General features: G+C 43.5%; 1 protein-coding gene and 3 non-coding genes across 4 annotated transcripts; 1 reads left to right on the top strand and 3 right to left on the bottom strand.

Moving 5' to 3' along the window:
- Positions 1–4,094: 4,094 nt before the first annotated feature.
- On the bottom strand, positions 4,095–4,166 carry trnaw-cca (transfer RNA tryptophan (anticodon CCA)). The gene has a single exon. It is a non-coding gene; the product is annotated as a tRNA-Trp (tRNA).
- Positions 4,167–5,197: 1,031 nt separating this feature from the next.
- On the bottom strand, positions 5,198–5,269 carry trnaw-cca (transfer RNA tryptophan (anticodon CCA)). Its single transcript has one exon. It is a non-coding gene; the product is annotated as a tRNA-Trp (tRNA).
- A 662-nt stretch (positions 5,270–5,931) lies between these two features.
- Positions 5,932–6,003, bottom strand: trnaw-cca (transfer RNA tryptophan (anticodon CCA)). The gene has a single exon. It is a non-coding gene; the product is annotated as a tRNA-Trp (tRNA).
- A 6,306-nt stretch (positions 6,004–12,309) lies between these two features.
- On the top strand, positions 12,310–17,337 carry s1pr5b (sphingosine-1-phosphate receptor 5b). Its single transcript, XM_064323965.1, has 2 exons — positions 12,310–12,476; positions 13,828–17,337. Exon 2 carries the CDS (start codon positions 14,218–14,220, stop codon positions 15,409–15,411), a length of 1,194 nt encoding a protein of 397 aa, XP_064180035.1. The 5' UTR covers positions 12,310–12,476; positions 13,828–14,217; the 3' UTR covers positions 15,412–17,337.
- Positions 17,338–24,149: the final 6,812 nt, after the last annotated feature.

The following is a 24,149-nucleotide window of genomic DNA, read 5'->3' on the forward strand; positions in this document are numbered from 1 at the left end:
GAGGCATCTTTTTTGCCATGTGCAGAGCCTGTCAGCTTTGCTTTGGGGAATCGGGTGACGGTTTTTGCTGTCAGCGATGGGGAACTACAGCTGTTTTCTGTCTCTTGGGTCTGCCTGTTTTCATCAGTCATTAGACGCGATGCCCAGTGTAATGGTGACAGCTACAGACTTTCTCCGATGCTGGGCTGTGAAGTAACGTGTCCCAGCTTGAGCTGCTGCCAGATAACCGAGGGAAAATGCAGGCAAAAATGTGGAGATGTGGTCGGTCCGCAGATTAGGAACTGGTCGTTCATCTGCCCGAATTCAGATCCCAAACAGCACATCCATCCCATTTCCAGGAGTGGTTACTTCATTCAGATTACTCCAGGAGCTGATTGATCCTAAAAGCTAGGAATAAAAGTAACAGACTGCCTCATCGCCATGAAGGTGAAACCGATTGACTTCCTGTAAGTCATCTCGGAGAGAAGGGCTGTCATACTCATTAAACAATGCACATTAGCCACTGTTGACTAGTAATTTCGTTTTGAATGATCACATTTTATAGACTATGAAAGGCCCTGCCTTCGTGTGTGTGTGTGCAAGCACCTGATCAGGACTTAATGTGTGGTGGAATCTGTCCCTTAGCTGTCAGGTTCAGACTAGAGTACATTAGAATAACACATAGGAAAGTGATCCTGTTCCTCCACCATCCTTAGCAGAAATCACAGAGCAACCCTAAATTCTTACACTTCGTGCCAAAACCATCATACAGTTACGCCTTTAAGGAAAATGCTTAAGCTTGATATTGCAAAATTGGCCAATTCTGGCCAGCATTAGCCTGGAAGAGGATGTCTGCAACCACCTTAACAAAATAATGCAAATGCCACGCAAATATGGTCCAACGGTTCTATTCATTGGTGCCCGGACTCTGATATGGTCTAACAATAACATCTGAAAAAAAAACCACACAATTCAGAATGAATGTGAATGTGTATCACAAGGGTCTGCCTTGCAGTGTTTGGGTGCTGCAAAGAAAAGATAAGAAAATTCCAAAGGAGCGTGTTTTTAATATCAGTCAGAATATGGAAGTGAATGTTGTTCTTCTGAAAGGACAGCTCAGAGTGTGCCAGCAGACTGTCACACCTCGCTCCCGACCCCATGCTTCACTAATCAACCTCAACGAACGGCAGAGCTTGGCTGCCACGTAACGCTGTTGATTTTCATGTCCTCGTTGACCACGATGGAAAGTTATGTCTGATCGACATACAAAGTGAACGAAAGCCATTTTGAATAGATGCAGATCCAGTTTGAAATGAACAGTTTGGCTGCATCTGCATGACATTTGCATTCTCTTCTGAAGGAGTCTGCACACTCTGTCCCTGAAAGCAGACAGTGGATATAAAATCTGTGAAAGTAACATGTTGTCAAAAAAAAAACCCAGAAAACACATTGATACAGCACAGGGTACTGTGACAATTGTTCTTCTACAGTTGTTATAGAAGTTTAAAGAATGATCTGGCTTCCACCGGGCCTTGGCTGCTACTTTGAAGGCACCAAGATGAATTCATAGCCGATCTTTGTTTAATTAACAAACACAATCGCCATTAAAGCACAGTTGCTCCTTCCTTTAACACCACACATGACAATCTCAATGTCCAACAACAGATAAAATATCATTCAGAAGTGAGTAATCAAGATATAGACGCAATAACTTCCATGTCGAGGAAAGCTTATGTAGAAAGCTTTTTTTAATGCATATTTCACATGATTAGCTTTATAGCTTTAAAGTAAGCTCTTTCTGATCAACAAAACTTTTTGTAAAAAACATTTACAACATTTTTTATTATTAAGTAAGTGTGTAATTCGCTGAGCTTCTCTGGTTCACAGTGGCTCTCACAGTTCACTGCTACAGCACCACCCAACAGCGAATGAAAATGTCGAATCAGGAGAAAAGGCTACAGACAAAAGCAAGCAAATGCTGACGAGCGTTTGTTTTGTGGTGCGTTGGAGGGACGCTGGGTCAGTGCGCAGCCACCTTTAGTCTCTGTCTCTCAATTAACTGCACTGTTCCGTCAACCCTGATGCTTCCTGTCAGCAGGGCTCAAACTACAGGAGAGGGTGGATTACCAAACCATAGCATAGGGATAGCGTGCGCAACATTCACAGAGACAGCTAAAAGCAGCAGACCCCCCCCCCCCTCCCCCTTTATGTTATTTTTCACTGTGTGTCTACATGGCTCAGAGCTAAGCTCCAAAAGGTGTCCTGATTTGTTTTGTTTTGTTTTTTGTTTTGTTTTTTCCAGAAAATCCCAAAGTATCTATGCCTGGATCTCATTAGTGGTGGACTTCACCAAGACATTTAAGAGCAGTGCAGACTGAGCCTAAACCTCGTTTCACTCTCCATCCGGGCAAAATAACAAGAAAATTTGGAAAGGGCCCAAGAGGGGCCAGAGAGAATTTTCTCATTGGCAAGAGAAACAAGATGTTTTTCAATGGATGGTCCCATCAGCACGATCTCTCTCTAACATTAAGGAAATGACCAACAACTGCTCTTGAGGGGACTACAAAACGAGCAGGGGACCCTTTCACCCCGCCCAGGGTGTTATCTCAATAGCCGAAACGATCGGAGGCCGTTTGCTTCGCGATAAACTCATTCTCACGACTCGCCATCTGCGGACGTCTCCCTTCTCCCAGCCCGATGTGGGAACAATCTTCCCCCCTTAGCCTCTCCCTCAAGAGATGAACTCATCCCAAACCACTGTGCAGTGCGGCCCCTACAAACAAAACAAACCATCGCAAATTTCCCTCGTATGGATTACCGCTGCAAGCAAGCTGGAAAATCCACACGCGCAGACAAAAAAAAAAAAAAAAAAAACCCAGCGGACTATCTGTGGCCATGTAATAAGACACCAATTCTGCCCACTCTGCAATCAAAGTGAGACAGTAAACAAGACATGCAAGACATGAGTGGCGCTGAACAGAGATGGAAAGCACGAATGTTGACTGTCAGTTGGAAAAACGCTCAAAATTCGGAGCAGTTGAAGCAAGACAAGATTTTATTGTTGCCATTGTCCTAACCTAGACTCAGTGCTGTCCCTACTGGACAAATGGATAAAGGAACTGGAAGCAAGAGGTGGGATTTATGGGCTGTCATGTTTAGAAATTACAAAATTCCTTTCAAATCATTTCCTTGTTTGTCAAAAAGCCTTATTTTTTTATCGCTGGTTATTTATTATCACTGTTGTTTGCAGTCCTCATATGTATTCCGGATTGCAAACAATCCTGTCAGACACTGGAAGACCAACTAGTACCCGTATTTAAAAAAATATCTTTTATTTATGCAATGATCTGAATTTTTTAATTCAGGTGAATGCTAGATTTGATCTTCAGGAATATTATTCTGGTATTAACGTACTAGCCTCTCTGGTGAAATGGTTGAGTGCATAACATGTATCTCTAGTCCACATTGACTCACACATAAGAGTTTAACAGTAGTGGCTAAGACAGCAAAATGAGGCTCTCAGGGTTAATTGTTGCACCACAGGAGCAAGACCAGCATTTATTATTATTCCAAATATCAGACTCATTTATTTCTGTTTGTCTCAGTTTTCACACAGTTTTTGTTGTGTCCATTTCTTTCAGCAATGCTGACACAGTCTTTAGCTTTTTCTCCGATGGAAGAAGTACAGCCCTGCAGGTTGTTAGCAGTACCTTCAGTCTTCTGAGTCACAGGCTAGCGCTAGCAGGGCTGAGTTGATACAGTCTGACACTCATTTTGGCTCAACAAATCAGGCAGTGGAAAACCACCGCAGGCCGGGCCCGGTCACGGGTCCTGGATCCCGAACAAAACAAATGTGGGACCAGAGTACTGTGTGTGACAGTTGGGATCAGGACAAGCTGTGTTGTTCAGCAGTGCCAAAATTCCTCGTTGGATTTCTGCTGTTGCGTTGAAATATTAATATTTTTGTACTCAACGTAGCCACACATCTTTTCATCTAAGAATAGTGACTAGTCCGCAGGTGAATGACTGGACATAGAAAGGCCAAATCTCAAACCCCAGAGACTTTTCTGCACCTCAAAGACGACAAAGCAGTCACACACCGGTGTGAAAACAACTGACCCTGACGTGATTCGAACACGCAGCCTTCTGATCTGGAGTCAGACGCGCTACCGTTGCGCCACAAGGTCACACACACACACACCAAGGATAAAACAACGACTATCTGGAGTTAGCCACGGCTCGCTTTGCTGCTGAATACAGGCGACTCACTGGACTACAACCACAGACAGCATGACCAAAGTGTTCTAATGTTTGGGGTTTCCTCAAATATTAAACTTTAACAGTTATTTTCCTTTATTTGAGTTTTGAAATTCAGGTGAATGGTAGATTTATCTTCAGGAATGTGATTCCGGTATTAACTGGATAGTGATTTTTCTATGGTACTCACCTCTCATGCATTGGGTCACATACTGTATGAGAGTTTGACCATAGTGGCGAAGAGAGCAAAATGAGGCTCTCAGGTGAATTGCTGAAGCATAGAAGCAACATGTGCAGCAGACGTGCTATTTAATTGACTTTTGATTATCATTCTATTGAGTAAACCCCAGCTGCATGATTGACCCCAACACACTTTCAACACCCAACCATCTGACTTGGAGACAGAAACACTCCCCTTGCCCCACAAGGTCATGAGTCACAAGAGAAAAACAGCGGCTATCTGGAGTTGGCCACGGCTGTGTCTCGCTGCTGCTGGACGCTGGTGTATGTGTGATCAGACGACGTGTTCTCAGCAATCCAAAACTTCCGCTTTCCTGAAATATTTGGCTTTATTCTTTCCGTGTCTCATTTTCCTAAAGCTTTCTCTTCTTGTGAATCTTGTACATCGCTCTGGATAAGAGCGTCTGCTAAATGCCTGTAATGTAATGTAATGTAATGTAATGAATCAGTGTTTGATTCCTTGATTGAATACCTGGTTAGATTCATGGCTATTGCATCCCGGCCCTGTTTTGTCCAAAAGCTGCACGTGTTATCACCTATTGACTCCATGTTAAGACTGGCATTTTAATTCTTGCCATGCATATGCTTTTCTGAGGGTGTCACAGTAGTGTTGAAAGTCAGCTGATGAATCACTGGACATAAAAAGACCAAATCCCAAACCTCAGTGACTTTTGCGCACCTCATAGAGGACACGGTTGTCACTCACAGGTGTGGAAAGGACTGACCCTGACGTGATTCGAACACGCAGCCTTCTGATCTGGAGTCAGACGCGCTACCGTTGCGCCACAAGGTCACACACACACACCAAGGATAAAACAACGGCTATCTGGAGTTAGCCACGGCTCGCTTTGCTGCTGAATACAGGTGACTCACTGGACTACAACCACAGACAGCATGACCAAAATGTTCCAATGTTTGGGATTTCCTTAAATATTAAACTTTAACAGTTATTTTCCTTCATTTGAGTTTTTAAATTTGGGTGAATGGTAGATCTATCTTCAGGAATGTGATTCCGGTATTAACTCCATTTTGACTGGATAGTGATTTTTCTGTGATACTCAGCTCTCATGCATTGGGTCACATACTGTATGAGAGTGTGACCATAGTGGTGAAGAGAGCAAAATGAGGCTCTCGTGTGAATTGCTGAACCATAGAAGCAACATGTGCAGCAAACGTGCTGTTTAATCAGAGTGCTTTGTGTGACAGTTGGGATCAGGACAAGCTGTGTCATTCAGCAGTGCCAAAAACTCCTTGTTGGATTTCTGCTGTGCTGCTCACATATTAAAGTTAATACTTTTGTACTGAGCATAGCCATCCATCTATTAATCTAAGAGTAGCAAGTTCATGACTGTCAGCAGGTAAACCACTGGACATAGAAAGGCCAAATCCCAAACCCCAGAGACTTTTCTGCACCTCATCGAGGACAATGTTGTCACACACCGGTGTGAAAATGACTGACCCTGACGTGATTCGAACATGCAGCCTTCTGATCTGGAGTCAGACGCGCTACCGTTGCGCCACAAGGTCACACACACACCAAGGACAAAACAACGGCTATCTGGAGTTAGCCACGGCTCGTTTGGCTGCTGAATACGGGCGACTCACTGGACTACAACCACAGGCAGCATGACCAAAGTATTCCAATGTTTGGGGTTTCCTCAAATATTAAACTTTAACAGTTATTTTCCTTAATTAGATTTTTGTTTCTTTCTGCCACCTCTTATGCCAGGGAAGAGAAAATAGAAGTATCAATGAAAAAGCGTAAAGGGAACTTCTGCGGCTGGGGGTTTGTGTGTGCGTGTGCTCGCATGTGCGTGTGTCTGAGTGTGAATGTGCCTGTGTGTGTGTGTTTGGAACCTAGCTGGATGGAACGCAACACACAAAGCTCATCTACTGGTTAAAGCACAAGAAGCCCTCCCAATCCCAGGCAAAGTATTAAAGTAACAATCCGGCTCAGCAGCGACTCGTCTGAGTTACCGGGCCTGCACATGCGCGAGGTGTGGAACGTGTGGAAGTGACAGCACCGTACGCGGCACTGATTAGGCAGGAGGAAACATGTCTGCTGGACTAAGAGAACTGCACATGCTGCAAATTCACTTCCTCCTGAAGCTCAGTGCTGCAGTCATAACATTACAGTACATCACATTACGGGAATTTGGCAGACGCTCTTCTCCAGAGCGACGTACGACAAAGTGTATGACCATAACCAGGAACAAGTGTGTTGAAAACCCTAGAGGGAAGTACAGTTCCAAGTGCAGGGAACGACCGCGTAGTTTAACTTGGACCCTGTAGGCTAATCTGATTAACACAAACAAAAACAGCAACGAAGCAGTCTATGCAAATAATAACAAGCAATAGTTGAGTAGGTACAAGGGCTATAACTAAGTCAACTAAGATAAACAGCTTACCTAGCTACAACCCTAAGATTACATAGTCAATTAGAGATTTCAGGGAGGTAGGGAGGGACGGGGAGAGGTGCAGCCTGAAGAGGTGAGTCTTCAGTCGTCGATAAGAGCAGAGGGGAAACAGTGGGTGAGCGGGTCTCATCCCTTCTGGGGATCCTCTGGAGATACGAAAAACAAGGCTAGGAAACAGCAAAGGTGAATATGGCCATCTTGTGCAGAAGCAGCCCAAGAGCGGATGAAGACAGTTTCCTATCGTGTGTTTGTGCGAGTGTGTGTGGTGTGTGTGAGTGGGTTGGTGAATGTGTGTGGTTTGGTGGGTGGATGTGCATGTCCACACGTGGATGTGTGTGTGGGTGGGTGTGTGTGTGTGCATGCATGTCCACGTGTGTGTGTGTGTGTGTGTGTGTGTGAGTGTTTGCATGCACATGTCTGTGTACATACAGTACATATGCACTTCTGATTGAAATGATGTGTAACAACAGCCTTTCCCAGTGCGTTTATGCAAGTTTATGAAGGATTGCTGCTGACTCCAACACTTCACATTTTTAATTCATTCAAGATAGAAACTGAATCAATTTTTTGTGTGAAATGATTAAAAACACACCATTTTGTTTTAGCCAGTGTAACAAGTAGTTGCAAGGGACTGTGAGCTTCCTTTTTTATTATTTAGTGTCGCTCAAATAAAGTCCACTGGCATGAACATGAAGGAAAGTCTGAAAAGTCATTACGATGCTTCACTAAAACGCTTTGGCTGAGACACCATTTAAAATCTATTTTAAAACTTTTTGAAACTGAGTCGAAGCAGGAAAAGTGGTCCTGCAATGGCATGATGTCTAATGGTTAAGCTACAGGATGTGGGACTCTGTGGTTGTAGCTTCAGTGCCCACAGGTTCCGCTGCGTGCGTTCCTGTAACTTAAGTGAGCTGTTTAACCTAAAGTGATCTAACCTAACCTTAACTGATCACACTTACAGAGTAAATGTCAGCTGCTCTGGCAACGAATGTCTGCTGAATACCTGAGATGTAAATACCTGTACCTGATGTGGTTCAGAGGCCAAACGGTCGATGTTCCAGGCTCATCTTATACGGTCGGAACACGCCCAGGTGTTCTGTCTGGGGATTCTGTGACCCCATTGTGGTGGAAGCCACACAGAGCGAGCGGCACTCTGCTAGGGCCAACATGTTCCACAGCTTCACTGTTCAAATGTTACGTTTCGCTTAGGGCATACAGACAGTTAAAGTCATATTCTGTCCTGAGATTCAATAAAACACTGAGACAAAGAAGGCTACCACAGTTTTATGAATACAATAAATAAGGTTTTGCCTTTTGAACCAACCAATCAACTAAGCTTGATTGTGATATTTACCTAACCCTACGACAGATGCTGAAACTGACCAAATCTAACAGGAATAGGCATCTTATGTAGCCAGAAAAGGAAACTGTGAATCCAAAATACATTTTCTCACCACCAGCGCCACAGGCAAGCGCCCATAAAAGCAGTATTACTCTTTGGCACTGTCTTTGTGAAAATAAAGTTCCCATGCAAAAACCTTCACAGATTTCCCTGTGGCTTTCCAATGTGATAACTTCAACAAGTCAGCTGTTGGTATGCAGCTCAGCGAGGCAGGACAACCCCCTCCCCCAAAACAGATCCAGTGACCTCACTGTACTCCCAGCCTTATCATGACCTCCACCCAGAAGGGGAGCAATTAACTTAAAAATAATCATTCTTTCACCCTGCCCCCTCCCCAGCCCCCTTCCACGGGATCGTCTTTCCGCAGTTTAACAGCTTAAAGACCAGGAACATACAACTGACAAAACACACTGATAAGGCTAGGGCCCAGCAGATGCAGAGAAGCCTAGGGGCAGGCTGGAGGCAGAATGTATTCTTATCCTTACTGAGCTATTTCATTTTTCATTTTTTTGAGGTATTTTCATTGTGCCACATCATTTTTTTTTTTTCCATAAACAAATTCTCTTACGAAAAAATGTAATATTATCTCATGGGTGAAAGAGAAGAGCAGCTTTGTTCATTTAAAACATGGCTTGATTATGAAACGGTTTTGTGCTTCATGCTGTTTTGTGCGCCTGAAGAGCAAACTATATTGGGCCACAAGAAGATGTATCCAGACGACATTTTTAAATTCTGTTGTTGCCTTCGTTAATCCACTAACCTCCAACAGAACGAAGCACGACAGTCTCTCCTGGTGGTGGGAGTTGTCTAAGCAGAATGATACGCCTGCGTAATTCCAGTATATACAGAATAGGGAAGTGGGGAGACAAGGCTGAGAGATAAATATTTGAAAATAACTGACAGCATCTCAGACAATGAGCTGTTTACAGGATGCCCTCACTGATGGCTCACAGAGAAGACCAACACAGTGGCTCGTACACAGCGCTGTGCGGTGTGGCAGGCTCGCTAGTTTCAATCTCCCTGCGCATACTGTGTGCCTGTACAGTGGACCGCACCGCTGCCACACAGCGAGAAGTTCCTGTGTTTAAATCCTGCCCCTTCTGAGTGAGGCGTTCATGTTTCTTGTCATTGCTTCCTAGGTACCCTGGCGTTTCCTCCCACAGTCCATAGACATGCTGGTTAGGCTAAAGAAAGTGGTGAAGAAAGCCCAACCCCCCCCCCCCCACCCTCCAGATACACACACAAACAACACTGACCGGGAATAAACCGGTTAGATGATGCATGGTTTCCTAAATGTCTTTTGTAATCACGGTTTCTTTTCTCTGTGCATTAGACTTTTAAAATATGTATTTATGTTGAAGGCAAGTGACAAACCTAAGGGTATCAGCAGAGTTTCTCAGCCATGTTGTCAGAATGTGGACTCGTGAGTCTGGCTCCACTAGCGTCTACAAGCACAGGGAAAAAAGAACAAAAAAGGAGATGATGGGGGGGCGGGTATGACCACAGATCCGTCTTTATGTTTTGACTTGGGAAACAAATGAAGGGGAATGTTGTGTTTCGGATGAATTAGTATAGAAACCTCAACTGGTCTCTCTCTCTCTCTCTCTCTCTCTCTCTGTCTTTCTCTCTCTCTCTCTCTCTCTCTCTCTCTTTGACACACACACACATATGCACATACACCTACACACAAACACACACATGCAACACACACACACACACACACACGTTACTGCGCATTTTGGCAGTCACCGCCGAGAGGTAAAAACAGAGATGCAATGTAGCTGTACTGCACTCACCCACAGCACCAGGAACAAGGCAAGCCTGCGGGCAGGCAGCCGCGAGAGCCATCTATGGCTTTACCAGCTGCTGGTTTGCAGCAGAGAGACAAGAGGCAGGCGCGAGGCACGGAAGGTATGACCTCATCATCTCCCTGCAACCACGCAGAGACAGCAATTGGACATACGGTAACACAAAATAACTTTAGAGAATAGAGAGGAATTATTAAATCGTTCATATTCGAAGAAGACTAAGAAATGTGCTCACACGTGTGCTTTCAAAAAAAAAAAAAAAGGGAAAAAAGTCTAAATTCCAGCGCTTTGTTCTGGGTCACATATCGGCTTGTCAAAGCATTGAATGAGGGATAGCATAATGTGGCATTCAATTCTCATTATATGTTCGTTGGAATGTGCAGGCATTCACTAACAGGAAGTTCAGCTGTCACTCACTTGTGGGAAGTTCATTCATGCTGACACTTTATAGGTCTCTGGGGGAGGAGACAGGTGAGACTGAGGGGAACGTGCCAGGACTTATCCCTGTAGTTCCGCCCCTACCAAACACTGGGAACCGCGCGGAGTTAGGGGAAAACCAAGCTGTGGTCCATCCCGCCAGTTACGTGGTTCACATAGTGACCAGCAGGGCTATAATCGAATCTGGACTGTGTCAGTGCCGACTGTGGCCTGCAGCCCCCCAAGACAGAGCACAGCTTGTGGTAACACTGCCCAAGGAGGTCAATTCTGTTGGCAGGGATGGCTGTGTCTTCTCGCTCACCCTTGACCCCCCTCCGCCCCCCCCCCCCTCGACTGGCCAATCAGGCAGCCACATTCTGTTATCTAGAGCTGCATATGAGGTTCGTCTGACTCACAAGGGCCCAAGCTCCACTCGAGGAATGCAGTGCAGAAATGGAGCGGCCGCTCGACGTCACGTGTCGGAGGACGGCACGGGCTTGTCTGCGTTCTCCCGAGCCGTCTGTGGGCCTCGCAGCGCTGGGCATGCCTGCTGAGCACAAAGCCGCTCGAAAATCCTTAAAAATGGTTGTTGACGAGAGGGGATTATTTCAGAGTTTCTCTGCACGCTCACGGCTCACTGTAGATTTCCAGCACAAACTAATAGCCTTAGTTGACATCAAGTGACATCATAAATTACATCACAGTTTGCTTAGCATCCTACATACGCATGTTTTATGTCGCCTTTTATAATGTTTAGCCATTAGACAGGTGACATTCTTGGTCCTGCTATCTCACAGCCAAATAGATAGCCAGGGACAGCCATAGCCAGACGATACAGTACCTGGACCATTCCCCAGTGATATGTGAGCGCGTGGTATTCTGGCATCTGCTATTCAGGGTTTTTTCTGGCTTCATACATGTCCCACAAAGATATCTATCACTTGTAGGGACAGTGCCGGTGGTTGCTGTTTAATAATAGCAGAGTCCATGGGGACCTGCAACTCATATAAATACTTAGTACAGTAACCCTCATGCTGCATCTCTGTTTTAAAAGTTTCTATTCCAAAATTCACCAGAATGTGTCAAGGGAAGTATGGAATCATCTAAAGAGAATGTTCTGATCACTTGTACTGGGTGAAAGATCGGTCCCCCATAATCATTTCACGGGGGAGTAATGCCATCTTTTTTCAGGTCCTGCTCCGTTTCAATTTAAAGAATGCATAGTGCTAGCGCAAAAGTGGGAGAAGGCACTTTCAAAATGGAATTTCATCAGGTTCGGTCAGAAGATTGAAGGGGAGGATTGTCACACATTTCTCAAATGTCTCAGTTGCTTAATTTTTTCAAACTTGACAAAACAGTGAATGGTAGCAATCTCTGCCTCTAGATCTCATACTGAGTGTCGATCCAAGCTGTCAAGAGTGAGCAAACATGATGTAGATCTGTCTCCCCCAAGAATTTAAAAGCCACTGTCTGAATGAAACGGATCTTTCTTAACCATCATCTTGCAATAAAGGCTCGAGGGGATGTTATTCTTCAAGCACACATTCCTGACAAGTGCTTACATTGCCTCCAGGGAGAGGAAAAATTACAAACCAGAGGATGTGTACTGCATTTGGAAACGCTGACTGGACTTAACTGAACTAATATGTACAGTGGTAGCGGTCACCCCATGAAAATCATCTTAATTGTTTTTTTTTTTTTGTTTTTTTTCGCTTCAGTGACGGGGGGAAAATAACGAGAGGAGGGGTGCTCTATACGTGTCGAACTCCGCTGACAACAGTAGAGGCACTTACCCGAAAGGGAGGCAAGACCTACCCACTTCAAGCTCAGTCCTGCCCCCTTCTAATCTCTTAGTTGGCCCCCTGTCAACTCGAACCGTCAGTGCGCGTTTTCTCTTAACGCGGGACAGCTGTAATGGGAAAGAGAACATAATCAGAATTCGAGTAAGCATTCGAGGTACGTAGCATATCTGAAACTTGTATTTATTTATGCATGTTGCACTACAACTCTACATACCGACAGTGTTAAACAAATAGACCAGTTTTTACCGAAGAGGTTATTTCATAATGCACGAGAGAGTGTTTGTTGCAGATCGCCCTTTTGCCAAAATCAAACGTGGGAACATTGCTTTGCACGAACCTCAATAATCCGTGCAGCTGTATAGTAGTGTGACATGTTGTGAGCGCGTAAATGTATTGGAAGTTTAGATACACGTTAAAGTATTTAAGAATGGAGTGATGTGCAAATCAGTCGGACAAACATGTCCACAAACGCGTTGATGTGTGGTTCCGTTCGGTGCCTGCGTTCCGTTCGGCCATTCTTAATTTGATTAATATTATTTTTAGTGTATTGGGTGCTTAAGTTATTTCCAATAAGACGAACTGTAAATCGTAGCTATCTTGACAGGCTAATATCTAGTTCAATAAAACATATATTTGGAATATGCTTCTCGGGTTGTTGTAGGTGCAATCGTTTTAAACATGTATGCTCTCTCTCTCTCTCTCTCTCTCGATATATATATATATATATACAACTTTAAACATGCAATAGGTTATAGAAGGCAATTCATCATCATCAGAAACCTGAACATGTAATGACTTCTCATTCTGAATGAAAAAGAACAGTGCACCTAACTTGTGTCCCTATATGTCAGCTTTGACTCAACTCAACTGTTTTTCAAGACATGATTAGCTAAATAAATGAAAAAAAAAAATGTGGATTTCAGTTAATATATCTTCTCAATCAAGATTTATTCTAAAAGCCTGTTAATGTATTTCAAAGACTAAACTAATATAAGGATGATGATGATGATGATTATTATTATTATTATTATTATTATTATTATTATTATTATTACTACTACTACTACTACTACTACTACTGCTAGTATTATTACTATTATTATTACTGTTGTTGCTATTGTTCTTTTTACTGTTGTTGTTGTTTTCATATTATTATAACTGTAAACCTACGAACAGTAGGAGCTGTTATATCTACGACAGTATGCGGTTCAATCTTGCCACACATCTTGAGAGAATGTTAAAATATAACCAAGCTTTGCGAGTCGCTGCATGATTCAACTCCGAAACACGTTTACTTAAATTACTCATATAATCTTTTTTCTTCTTTGAAGTGGAAAACGTGTAACAGAAGTGGAATCTACTGTTCTTCTGGTGTATAGCACGGTGGAAGTTGTCTGCTGTGCTATGCAGCATAAATACAGTAGATTGATGAGGTTGATACAATTTTATGTTATTGTGAGTGTAAAAGGGCATTGGCGTTTAATTCTGAATCATTCGTTTTGCAGGGGCCCGGAACTGCACTTCCTCACCGCACTTCGGCCGCTTCTGATCAACCAGAAGATTCGTGTGCGCCCTCTAGTGGTCCGTTAAAACATGAGCGCGTAGCTGTCCCATGACTATATATCAAAGTGAATTGTCGTGCGGTGCATTGGATTACGTCGATTTTAAACAGTTGGAGTACATTTACTGAAACCTAGCGCAAAGAAACTGAATGCCTCTTCCAGACCGAACCTCCTTTATTATTCAAAGCGTTCTCTTTGACATCATACGAATTTATTTCCTCTGAACTAAATCTGTTTTGAAGTTATGGCTTGCACATGGACTACACAAGGATTTTCATAATTTAACACGGCAAAATTTTGGGAAGTAAAGTGTATTTTGGGGGCCTCTGAAATATGGATGCTTCCAGAGCCAACTACGTAGTGGCCACACCCACACCGCTGCCCGTCTCACCCTCCTCGCAATATCTGCTTCGCTTCTTCCGTGATTACCAGAACAACTCGGTCATAGTGGCGCACTACAACTACACCGGCAAACTGAAAGAGAACAAGTACCGAGATGGCCTGAAGCCCGAGGCCATCGTGTTCCTGATCATCTGCCTGCTCATTGTGCTGGAGAACGCCGTGGTGCTGGTGGCCATCTGGAGGAACAAGAAGTTCCACCTGCCCATGTACTACCTGCTGGGCAACCTGACTCTGTCCGACCTGCTGGCCGGGTTCACCTACATGGTGAACATTGTGATGTCCGGGCCCAACACGATGAAGCTGACCCCGCTGCTGTGGTTCCTGAGGGAAGGGGGCGTCTTCATCACGCTGGCGGCCTCCATCATCAGCCTGCTGGCCATCGCCATCGAGCGCCACGTCACCATGGTGAACATGAAGCCCTACCACGCGGGCAAGCGGGGCCGCATGTTCGCCCTGATCGCCGGCAGCTGGGTGCTGTCGGTGCTGCTGGGCGTGCTGCCCATCATGGGCTGGAACTGCATGGGCAGCCTGGAGGACTGCTCCACCGTGCTGCCGCTCTACTCCAAGAGCTACATCCTGTTCTGCATCACCGTCTTCAGCGGCGTGCTGCTGGCCATCGTGGCGCTGTACGCGCACATCTTCCGCATCGTCAAGTCCAACACGCAGCGGCTGGGCAGCCTGCGCAAGGGCCTGGCGCGCAAGTCGCAGAAGTACATGGCGCTGCTGAAGACGGTCACCATCGTGCTGGGCGCCTTCATCGTCTGCTGGCTCCCGCTCTTCGTGCTCCTGCTGCTGGACTTCTTCTGCCCGGTGCGCAGGTGCAGCGTGCTCTTCAAGGCCGACTACTTCCTGGGCATCGCCATGGTCAACTCGCTGCTCAACCCCATCATCTACACGCTGACCAGCAAGGACATGCGGCGGGCCATAATCAAGCTGCTCTGCCGCCACTGCCTCATGACCGAGGACGGGCACATCAAGAAGATCGGCGTGCCCTTCCTGGAGTGCAGCACCAGCAAGGCGGAGGTGGCCTCCCACCGGCTGGAGGGTCTGGAGACCACGCTGTCCTCGGGCAACATCACCCCGTCGCCCATCAAGGCCTTCTACCCTAAGGGGCCGAACTCCTGAGTCTGGGGCTCATCGCTGGAGGCATAACCTGACTCGACAAAGCCCTGGGATTTGCCTAGGTGTTGGGAATCAGGTTGGGGTTGTTGGTGTCAAGGTGGGCTGCTTTAGTGACCAGATAAGTCTGAAATCAGGTCCTGCATGGCCTCAATCCTTTTCTCAATTCCTCTTTTTTAATCACAGAGGGGAAAAAATGGCTTCAGACTGTTTTAAAATAACTGAGGTTGTAACAGTAGTAATGGTAGATAAATAAAGTTATGCAGGACGGTCCCTTCCATCATTTTATAACTTTTGTTCTACCTTTGGCACCATCATTTCCCTGAACTGAAGAGGTATAAAATTCCACTTCTTTCTTCAGGTTACCCATGTAGCAGAATTGAATCGACTTCCCAGTGATGATTTAAGAAGTGCCTTGCAGATAAACTAAGACAACTCTGTAAATATGGAAGCTCTTTTCCCTTCCACATTTTACATTTCTGATTTGCACAGAGAGTGCTGTTGCCGTTTCACTGAGCTCTACAAAGTCAAAGGAGGTTGAGTGTGCTTCTCATTAGCCTCCTGAGGAGACTGCACAAGGATACATAAAGGTATTGCTGAAGAGAGAGTGTACAGGCTGTGTTCACTGAAACAATCCCAATCTTTGCTCAAGTGGGCTATACTGACAGTGCTTCAAGTCGCAGGCACCCATGCTGTTTTCACAGCACTTCTTGACAAAACCCTCTGTGCTCTTGTACACCAAGATTTTGCTAGTTGGAATGCCTGGGCTGGTGACGCTGTCTGACTGGGTTTGATAACCAACACAAAATGCTGAGTAGCAGGGACTGGGTTTGCAAAGAGGGTGCAACTTTTTTTTTTTTTTTTTTACACCAAGAACAAGGCTGTCCAAGGAAAGGATGCAGGCCAGTGAAGATGAAGGGGGAACAAATTCTCACATTAGCTGCAGACAAATAGCGTGAGACAATGTAAGCCATATCTGTTTTTGTTGTTTTCTGTTTTTGTTCATTGGAGGGGAGGCAGCAACTGCAAAGCAACTTCAAAGCACTTGCTTGACTCCATCATGCATTTAATTGGAATTTTGTTTTGTTTTTTGCTTCAATTCAGGTTTTCACCCCCCCCCCCGCCCCCACCTTTTAAGTGATCTGTTACTTTTGTTACCTTCTCCCTAACCTGATTAGTGATTAAATCAATTCAATCACAGCTTGCCACTATGAAGTTGAGTGTTTGACTACCACTGTCTCTCTCTCTCTCTCTCTCTAGAGAGTATTGTACAGTACTGTATGTGTGTGTCCTCTGCTGACTCCGTCACATGTGGGGCACAGTCCTTGTTGGGGTTTAGAGACTCAGCTACAATCTGGCAGGAGCAGTCTTTCCCTGTGAGCACTTTGTTCGCTGCAAGCATTCAGTTTAATGCCGGAGCCGCCCTTAACAGCAGATGATCTTTTATTGCACATTTCACAAGCATTAGGCAGAACAAGGTAGTAAGGCTGCCATGATCATGCCCCATCTATTGGTCGGTGTCCAAGATCCTGCACTTCCAAGAGCCAAAAAGTGATCCAAATATTATGCCATGCAATAGAAAGCCAACTTGGGATATTTCTTGAAAACAACGCGTCTTTCTCATTGTATGCTTGTAGTTTCGCTATTATTGTATGTGTGCGGGAACAGAACAGAACATTTGATTGTGTGAGTGTGTGTGTGTGTGTGTGGGGTGGGGGGGTGGTCATTATACATTTCTAAGAAAATCAGACCTCAGATCTCTTTATTCACCTTAAACATGGATGTGTAGAATGTAGATTATGTGTCAAAATGCAGTAGTCAAAATGTGTATAAAAGCTTTTTATGCTTTCTAAAAACCCTATATTTTTAAGTTATGTGCCCTTCTTGTTACTGTTTTGTATGCCCATTGAAAAAATAAAAATGTATCTTGTTTATGGACTGTAACCTCGTCATTTGGTTTTGATGTTAATCATAGTGTAATTATACATTTATATCTTCAGATAGGAATCATTTTATGACCTTGAGTCCACACAACTGTTTGGTATTTTCTGAAAATGCACAGCATTTGAAAATTCATCTAAAACAGAGGGCTATGTATGTTTTATGCTTATTATTGTATTTATTATCAAAACTATGGATATATACAGAATATTGGAGGATATGAAGGTTTTTGATAATCTGAACAATACACCGATTGTGCACTGCCCAAACTGTGCTCAAATTGCACATTGCCATTGCTGTTCAGTACAATCACAATCAGTTTGTGCATGCATGTGTGTCTGTGCATGTGCATATGTATCTCACTATGAACATGTTGAGCATGCTAATATTTTTCAGAGCTGTAACAGGAAGTATACTTTCCACGTGCATCTGTTCAGAGCATTAGCCTTTGAAACATTCGCAAACTTCGACTGTTTCAAATGTGCTCTCAAAGCCTCCCCTCTTCAAAGCCAGTCTGAAAGGACAAACTTTCAAAAACCCACCCTGCCCGCCCACCCAGAAAGCCCCGTCATGAATCACGAAGCAAGTCTCCCTTTCTCACGTTATCCAGGGCCTTGCACATTCGCTCCCGGAGTCCACAAGCAACCCGAGTTTACAGTCGTCGTTTTTTTAACGTGTTCCAGGTTCAGGTTCCAGACAGCTGACAAATGATGAATCACAACAAAAACCACAACAAAGCCCTAGGCAGGGACAGGTAGTGTTTAAGGTGTGGGCCAGACTGATCTTATTAATCACTTTATAATCACCCGTCAAATACAGGTGACACTCCCTACAAGACTTACCTGAGAAAAACAAATATAGGCTTTGACATCATTTGTCCCTTTAGTCTTCATGCACCTGACTTGAGGAACAATTATTTAAAGAGTTCTTGGCAAGTGTCTGAAATTAACCATCCCGTGTCAAAAGAATAATGCTGAGCTGCCACAATATTTGACTTTGACAGTATTGCTCTCCTCCATGAAAATCCTCTTAACCGATTCAAATGTGACACAGTGAACACACAAGCTATTGCATTAAATGTACTGGAACAGTGTAGCAGCTGTCAAATATGTTAGTTTACATATCATCTGGCCTTATAGCTGAAGAGCACCTGTGGAGAAGAATAGTTATCACTATGCTCAATGGGGAAAACCCACTAATTTGCATGAGCAGGCAAATTTTCCTGCAACTCCAGCCCCAGTTTAAACTAAATCTTGCCCGCTATACTCATTTTTTTTCAACCCACAGAGTGAAAAACAAAGCTCCAAATCAAGTGAAGATGCACAGCAGGGCAGGAGAATGATTCCTTTATGAATAGGAAAGTTCACACACGATGGTGAATCACAGTTATCATCCAACTTTTTTAATGTCTCCAGACAAAAGGGCCACGTTGAGCACAGCATAAATTCAAAGACAACTTTGCTGCTCACTTTGTGATCTTTCTTGCTGCAGTACATACAAAAAGCTGCAGCAAGGCACCAATTAAAGATCAGGCATGGAAATAAAACAAGAGGCAACACAAACAGAAAGGTCAAATTATAATCAGTCACAATTACCCTCAGTCACATCTGAAACCTGTTAAAATACACATATCAACAGATTAATTACCGCCATTAAATATGGATTCATTCTTCACTCCAAATTGGTCACTCCATTTCAGTTAGAGTGACGTTCAGGAGTGATCTTGAATACTGAATTGACTTGACATATTTAAATACTTAAGATATTCAAGACACGTCCGCCTTGCATCCACATCATTCACATATGGATCCCATGGGGTGTTCCATCTCTAGTTTTACAGGATCGATTTATTCACCTGTTGCTGTCTGTTGCTGCCTCAGCAGCGGATGCCTGCACTCTTCACCAGCAAGATTTTCTCACTACCTGAGTTCAGCTATTCCTAAATGACTCACAGACAGATGCGCAAACCCACTGAGAGACAGAGGATGAGTCACTGTACACAGCGACTCCCCAGAGGCGCGCGCTCCTCACGCGGGCTCCGGCACAGACAGACGCCGCGATGGGTACGTCATGTGACCACTCTCAGGCGTAAGCGCTACAGTGAAGCAGAAGAAAGGCCAATTGGTAAATTTGTGCTGGAGAGAATGGAATGTGCAGGGTGTACGGAATGGTGATACAGTCATATATACTTTCATATGCAAATGGTTACCCATAGAAATAGCCCTATATAAGTGCATACGTATATCTGCAGTGTGTGTATCTGTATCCATGCCATACTTACTGGTAGGGAATAAGCTGCAGAGGTGATCATTTGGGGTCACGTGCCATCACTTACAGCATCACTAAAATTGATTGACCCTAATCTTAAAATATTATGTACAATGCTTTGCATTTACTGCTTACGTTGATAAATTTGCACACTTTTTACCAGCACACCGAATATAGCTATTTGCTGAAATAATTCAAATGAATCTTCATCTCCACCTGGGACTTTACCGTACAAACTTCAGGTCACAAGCCCATTCCCACTATGCAAATCTGCCTTCTGTTCCTAATTACTCTTCTGTCTGTAGAGAGATCAAAATTTGTTTCAGCAACTACATGAACCGTTCGATCAAAGTTGTATGACAAAGTAATGTATTCCTTGCTGACCTTTTTATTTCATTCAGAGTTCATTCAAGGGCAGCTGTTACGTATCTCTTTAAGAATGCCATCCAGGGCATTCTTTATGGAAAATGAAAGACACAATAATTTACGGATGCAGAACAACTGCGTTAAGATTGACCCGAAATTTCAACCCCTCTCGAATACAACACGAATGCGTAATATAATATTTTTACTTATGAAGCTGCATAAACCGCTGCACGGGGATTGCTATGGGAGAACGCTTGACGTGGGGTGACACCTTGTGGCAGATCTTATTTTATAAAGCATGTGTGGTTCATTTGAGTATTCGGAACAACACAAGGCAGTAGCCTAGTCCAGACAAACCTATGATGATACACGATGACTCGTTAAGTATTATAACTGAAGTGTCTCCCTAAAAATCTAGGTAACCCTTGCAGATCTTACTGGTGGAGCATGAAGATTATGTTTGCCATAAATTAAATGGAGCCTATGCACGATATGTGGGTTATCGCACTGCACGTTTTGTTGTTTGCGCAATGCACTGTAATCCAGAAAAAAGCAGTAACGACAATTGCCGAGTCACAATGACACAGTATACCAACTAAGCTGGTATACTAAGACTACGTCGTCTGATATTGTGAAATGATATTATGCGACATATATATGACAAGGGCTTCACTCCTCTTCATGTTAAATGCTCCTTTTAACTTCCAACTCTAAATGACTTGTATACGCTATCACGTCATTAACACTGTTTTGACAATTGTTGATGCATAGCCAACTGTGTAAATAATTTGATTGACTGAGACCGCTCTTAAAGAAGACGGTATCCATACTCGTCCATCCTAGGTCCATAGAAAACAGCCAAGATTCAAAAGCGCTGCTATACTTCCTCTTTCAAAATTTCCCCGTATACTTCCGTAAAAGTCTCCCTCCCTCCCTTCAATCGAGGATAACCATTGCAGTCTTGGGCCCGCTCTTATTTTGGCACTGAGATCAGGTTAGTACAATGCTTAGTCATGGTGAGTTACTGCTTTCCCTAGGTCCTCTATTCCGTAGCGCGCACTCAGAAATGGAAGAATTGAACGCTGTATGTTTGTATTTGTATGTAAGTACGATTTTAAGCTGTTATGTTATCAGGTTTATTCGTATACCTTGACAGAGCCGTTGTTTTCGCACGTCTTTTAGTTATAGTTTTCTGTTGTAACGACAATGGTCCGCGCTGATGTTTTGAAATTGCTATCGCGTACGATTCTCATTAGCTTGCTATTGCTAGTAGTTCTGTGAAAACCTTAGCGAGATGGCTCGCTTTTAGCCAGGTTGCTAACTGTAGCTAACTGAATTAACTACATTCTTCGTGTGTAATGCCGTGCCATTGCATTATGACTCATTTTTTAAAATTTAGCGTTAGCCGTCTTTGTCCGTACTATCAGTACTCAGTTTGTTTGTCTTCTAGTTTGATGAAAAGTAGGAAACAACTGAGTAGCGAAATTGAATAATGTAACCTATTTAACTTAAAGTGTCTTTATAGATGTGTAACGACCTAAGGCTGGCTATCTCGACTACATGTTTAGGTATATAGCTAGAACTTAAATCGTGTTTGGATATTGATGTTATTTCACCGTGACATTGAAATATGAAGAAGGATCGTGGCCACCCACGTTAGTATTGCTAGCTGGCTTGCAAGATTTTTCATTTTAGCACAGGGTCGTTCTGGCTCTTGTTTTGGTAACATTACGTTACACACAGCTCCTTTACCCCACCTCCCTGATTAAAGCGTACGTCCTGTTCTTATTTAAGACGAGGAGCTAAGGCGTTTTGCCAGACCAACATATTTTGCAAGCTAGCTAAGATTCCCTCTTGTCGCATTTCTCGTGGAACTGACGATGAACAGCAGTGTTAGACGGCCCTTTACGCTCAGAGGATTTGCTTAATCAATGCATGGGGCTGCATAAACAAGTTTGTTTGCCAACTTGCACAGTAACGTTAGCCAACACTAATGTTTGTTATCTAAGATGAAATGTCATGCGAATTAGTAATCACATTCAACAAGGATGACCGCCGATCTATTTAGACAGCGTTACACAGCTTTATTTTTTTTAAACTATAACGTTACTCCCGATGCCAACATGTATGACAGCTGAATGTGTAGCTCCTAGCGAAAAACACTTCAAACACAACTGTCTTATTGACATGTTGAAATTATTGACGAACTCGCGTAAAGTTAACGTTTTCTGCTTGGGATGTTTGCCAAACCAGGCTAGTTTTATTGCATACCAGTTACAAATGCGGATATCTACCTAGGTAACTGGATCCATTAAACATTAACAGTTGCGTTCGATGAATAATTAAATGTAAGAGAAAGTTGTGTTCGCTGTCCATATAGGGTAAAACACCCAACCGCTGACGTTACTTTAGTTCGGCGTCTTGCTTAGACTAGTCTACTTCTGACTGTAGTCACTTGTGCTAACATGCAGCTAGTCTAAGTTTTTTTTAATTTTTTATCGGTGGTCGTTTGGAAAAGTATTCTTACCATCCTAGCAGCACTGAATTTAAAAAGACCTAAAGACACGCTTGGCCAACGGCACAATGTTGCTGCTGAGAAAGCCTGCTGCCTTCTCAGCAGCAGGCTTTCTTTATCTAGTTAGGTCCGCGGAGTCGGCTGGTGTAGTTACTGTATTCTGGGCGGGGGAATTACTGGTAGCTTGTACCATAGCCCGGGGATCTCAGGCCTTTCGATTTTAAACTAATGGCACGTATGCTCTAACCTAACACTCTAAACTAGAGTGTTAGGCGTAACGTTAATGTACCCAAGCATTCACACTATGTATCGTAATTAGCGGTTATGTCGGAAAACAGTGACTGTCTAGTTACTAAACCTACTTTTACAAGATAACTAACTTAACTGCGATTGTCTTTTTCAGTAACCTTGTGAGGTCCTGACCTTTTAAACCTATTTGTCTTGTTTATTATGCTTTTCATAGTTACAGGTCGCAGTTCATTCTACAAAATAGTTGTGGCGTCTAAACGATTAACAGTGTGTTACACATTATTTAATGGTATTTATGAATATTTAGAATAAATTGTAATATTTTTACATGGCAAGAACTAAGTTTTCTCGTGTTCAGAAATACTTCTGGCTATAAAATTAAGTACGTCATCCCAATTTTGATCACTTTCATAAAGCATTCAGAAATTAATTGTCAGTGTCCACGTGATTGTTTTTGTGTGTATGTTTATCGCTGTCTGCGAACGTTACATCGCTTTCTTTTTGTGTTGTCACAGGACTCGGACTTGAAGGCAAAGTCACGCTGACCGGTTAAATTAAACGATCAGCTATAGTAACAGCGTGCCAATATCAAACCAGAGGCCTTGCTTTAACATGCCAGGCATAGTGAAAACTTCGTCTGAAATAGTGCGATTATTACGTTCAGAACTTTTATGTATTGGCATTACTGTGATGCCTTCCGCAAACCCTCTTGAATCGTAATTAGGACTCAAGGAGGTTTGAGTGCAGAATGCAAAATGTTAGCTCACTGCACAGCGGTGATAATAGAAGTTGTCGTTCAAAGCAACTGAGACTTCTTAATTAACTGTTTTTATGGACTTCATCTCCCAGAAGCAGCACTGCAGAATGTGTTTAATCTCTTGCCTATTTGGACTCACTTTAGGTGTAATGCGTTATGTCCAATCTCAAATCGTTACTCAAGGGAGAATTAATTGATGCTTTTTTTTCTTCTATTTTTGTAGTACAATGCATTTGCCTTTGCCGTGGTACAGGGGTTGCTGATCAAAGCTGCTCTTAATTTTATTAAAACGAAGCCTGTTTCAAATGGCAAACACAATGAATGCAGCATTGTTTTCACAATGAAAATATAGGGTTAATGGTTATGCAAATGTGAAATTTGAAGTTGAAACCAGCAGTCATTGTCACTGTAATAAGTTAGTTGTTGTTAGACTGCTGGACTGTACTTTGACATTGCTGGGTGTGTTACTTTCCTGTATTCCCCCTGATTTGGCAGATATGTCTGTTGTTTGGTCGTTTGGCCATTTTTACCTTTTTTTTTTTTTTTTTAAATGTATTTTTGCACGATGACAGGTTAAACGGGGGGGGGGGGGGGTTGTGTTGCAGTCCTGAATTTATAGTCTCCTTGAGAGTGGTGTGTGTGTCTGGA

This window comes from Anguilla rostrata, chromosome 2 (assembly GCF_018555375.3).
Source record: "Anguilla rostrata isolate EN2019 chromosome 2, ASM1855537v3, whole genome shotgun sequence".
NCBI lineage: Eukaryota > Metazoa > Chordata > Actinopteri > Anguilliformes > Anguillidae > Anguilla > Anguilla rostrata.

Excerpts from the sequence above, each read along its gene's own strand:
- s1pr5b (XM_064323965.1), top strand. The coding sequence starts at position 14,218 with ATGGATGCTTCCAGAGCCAACTACGTAGTGGCCACACCCACACCGCTG.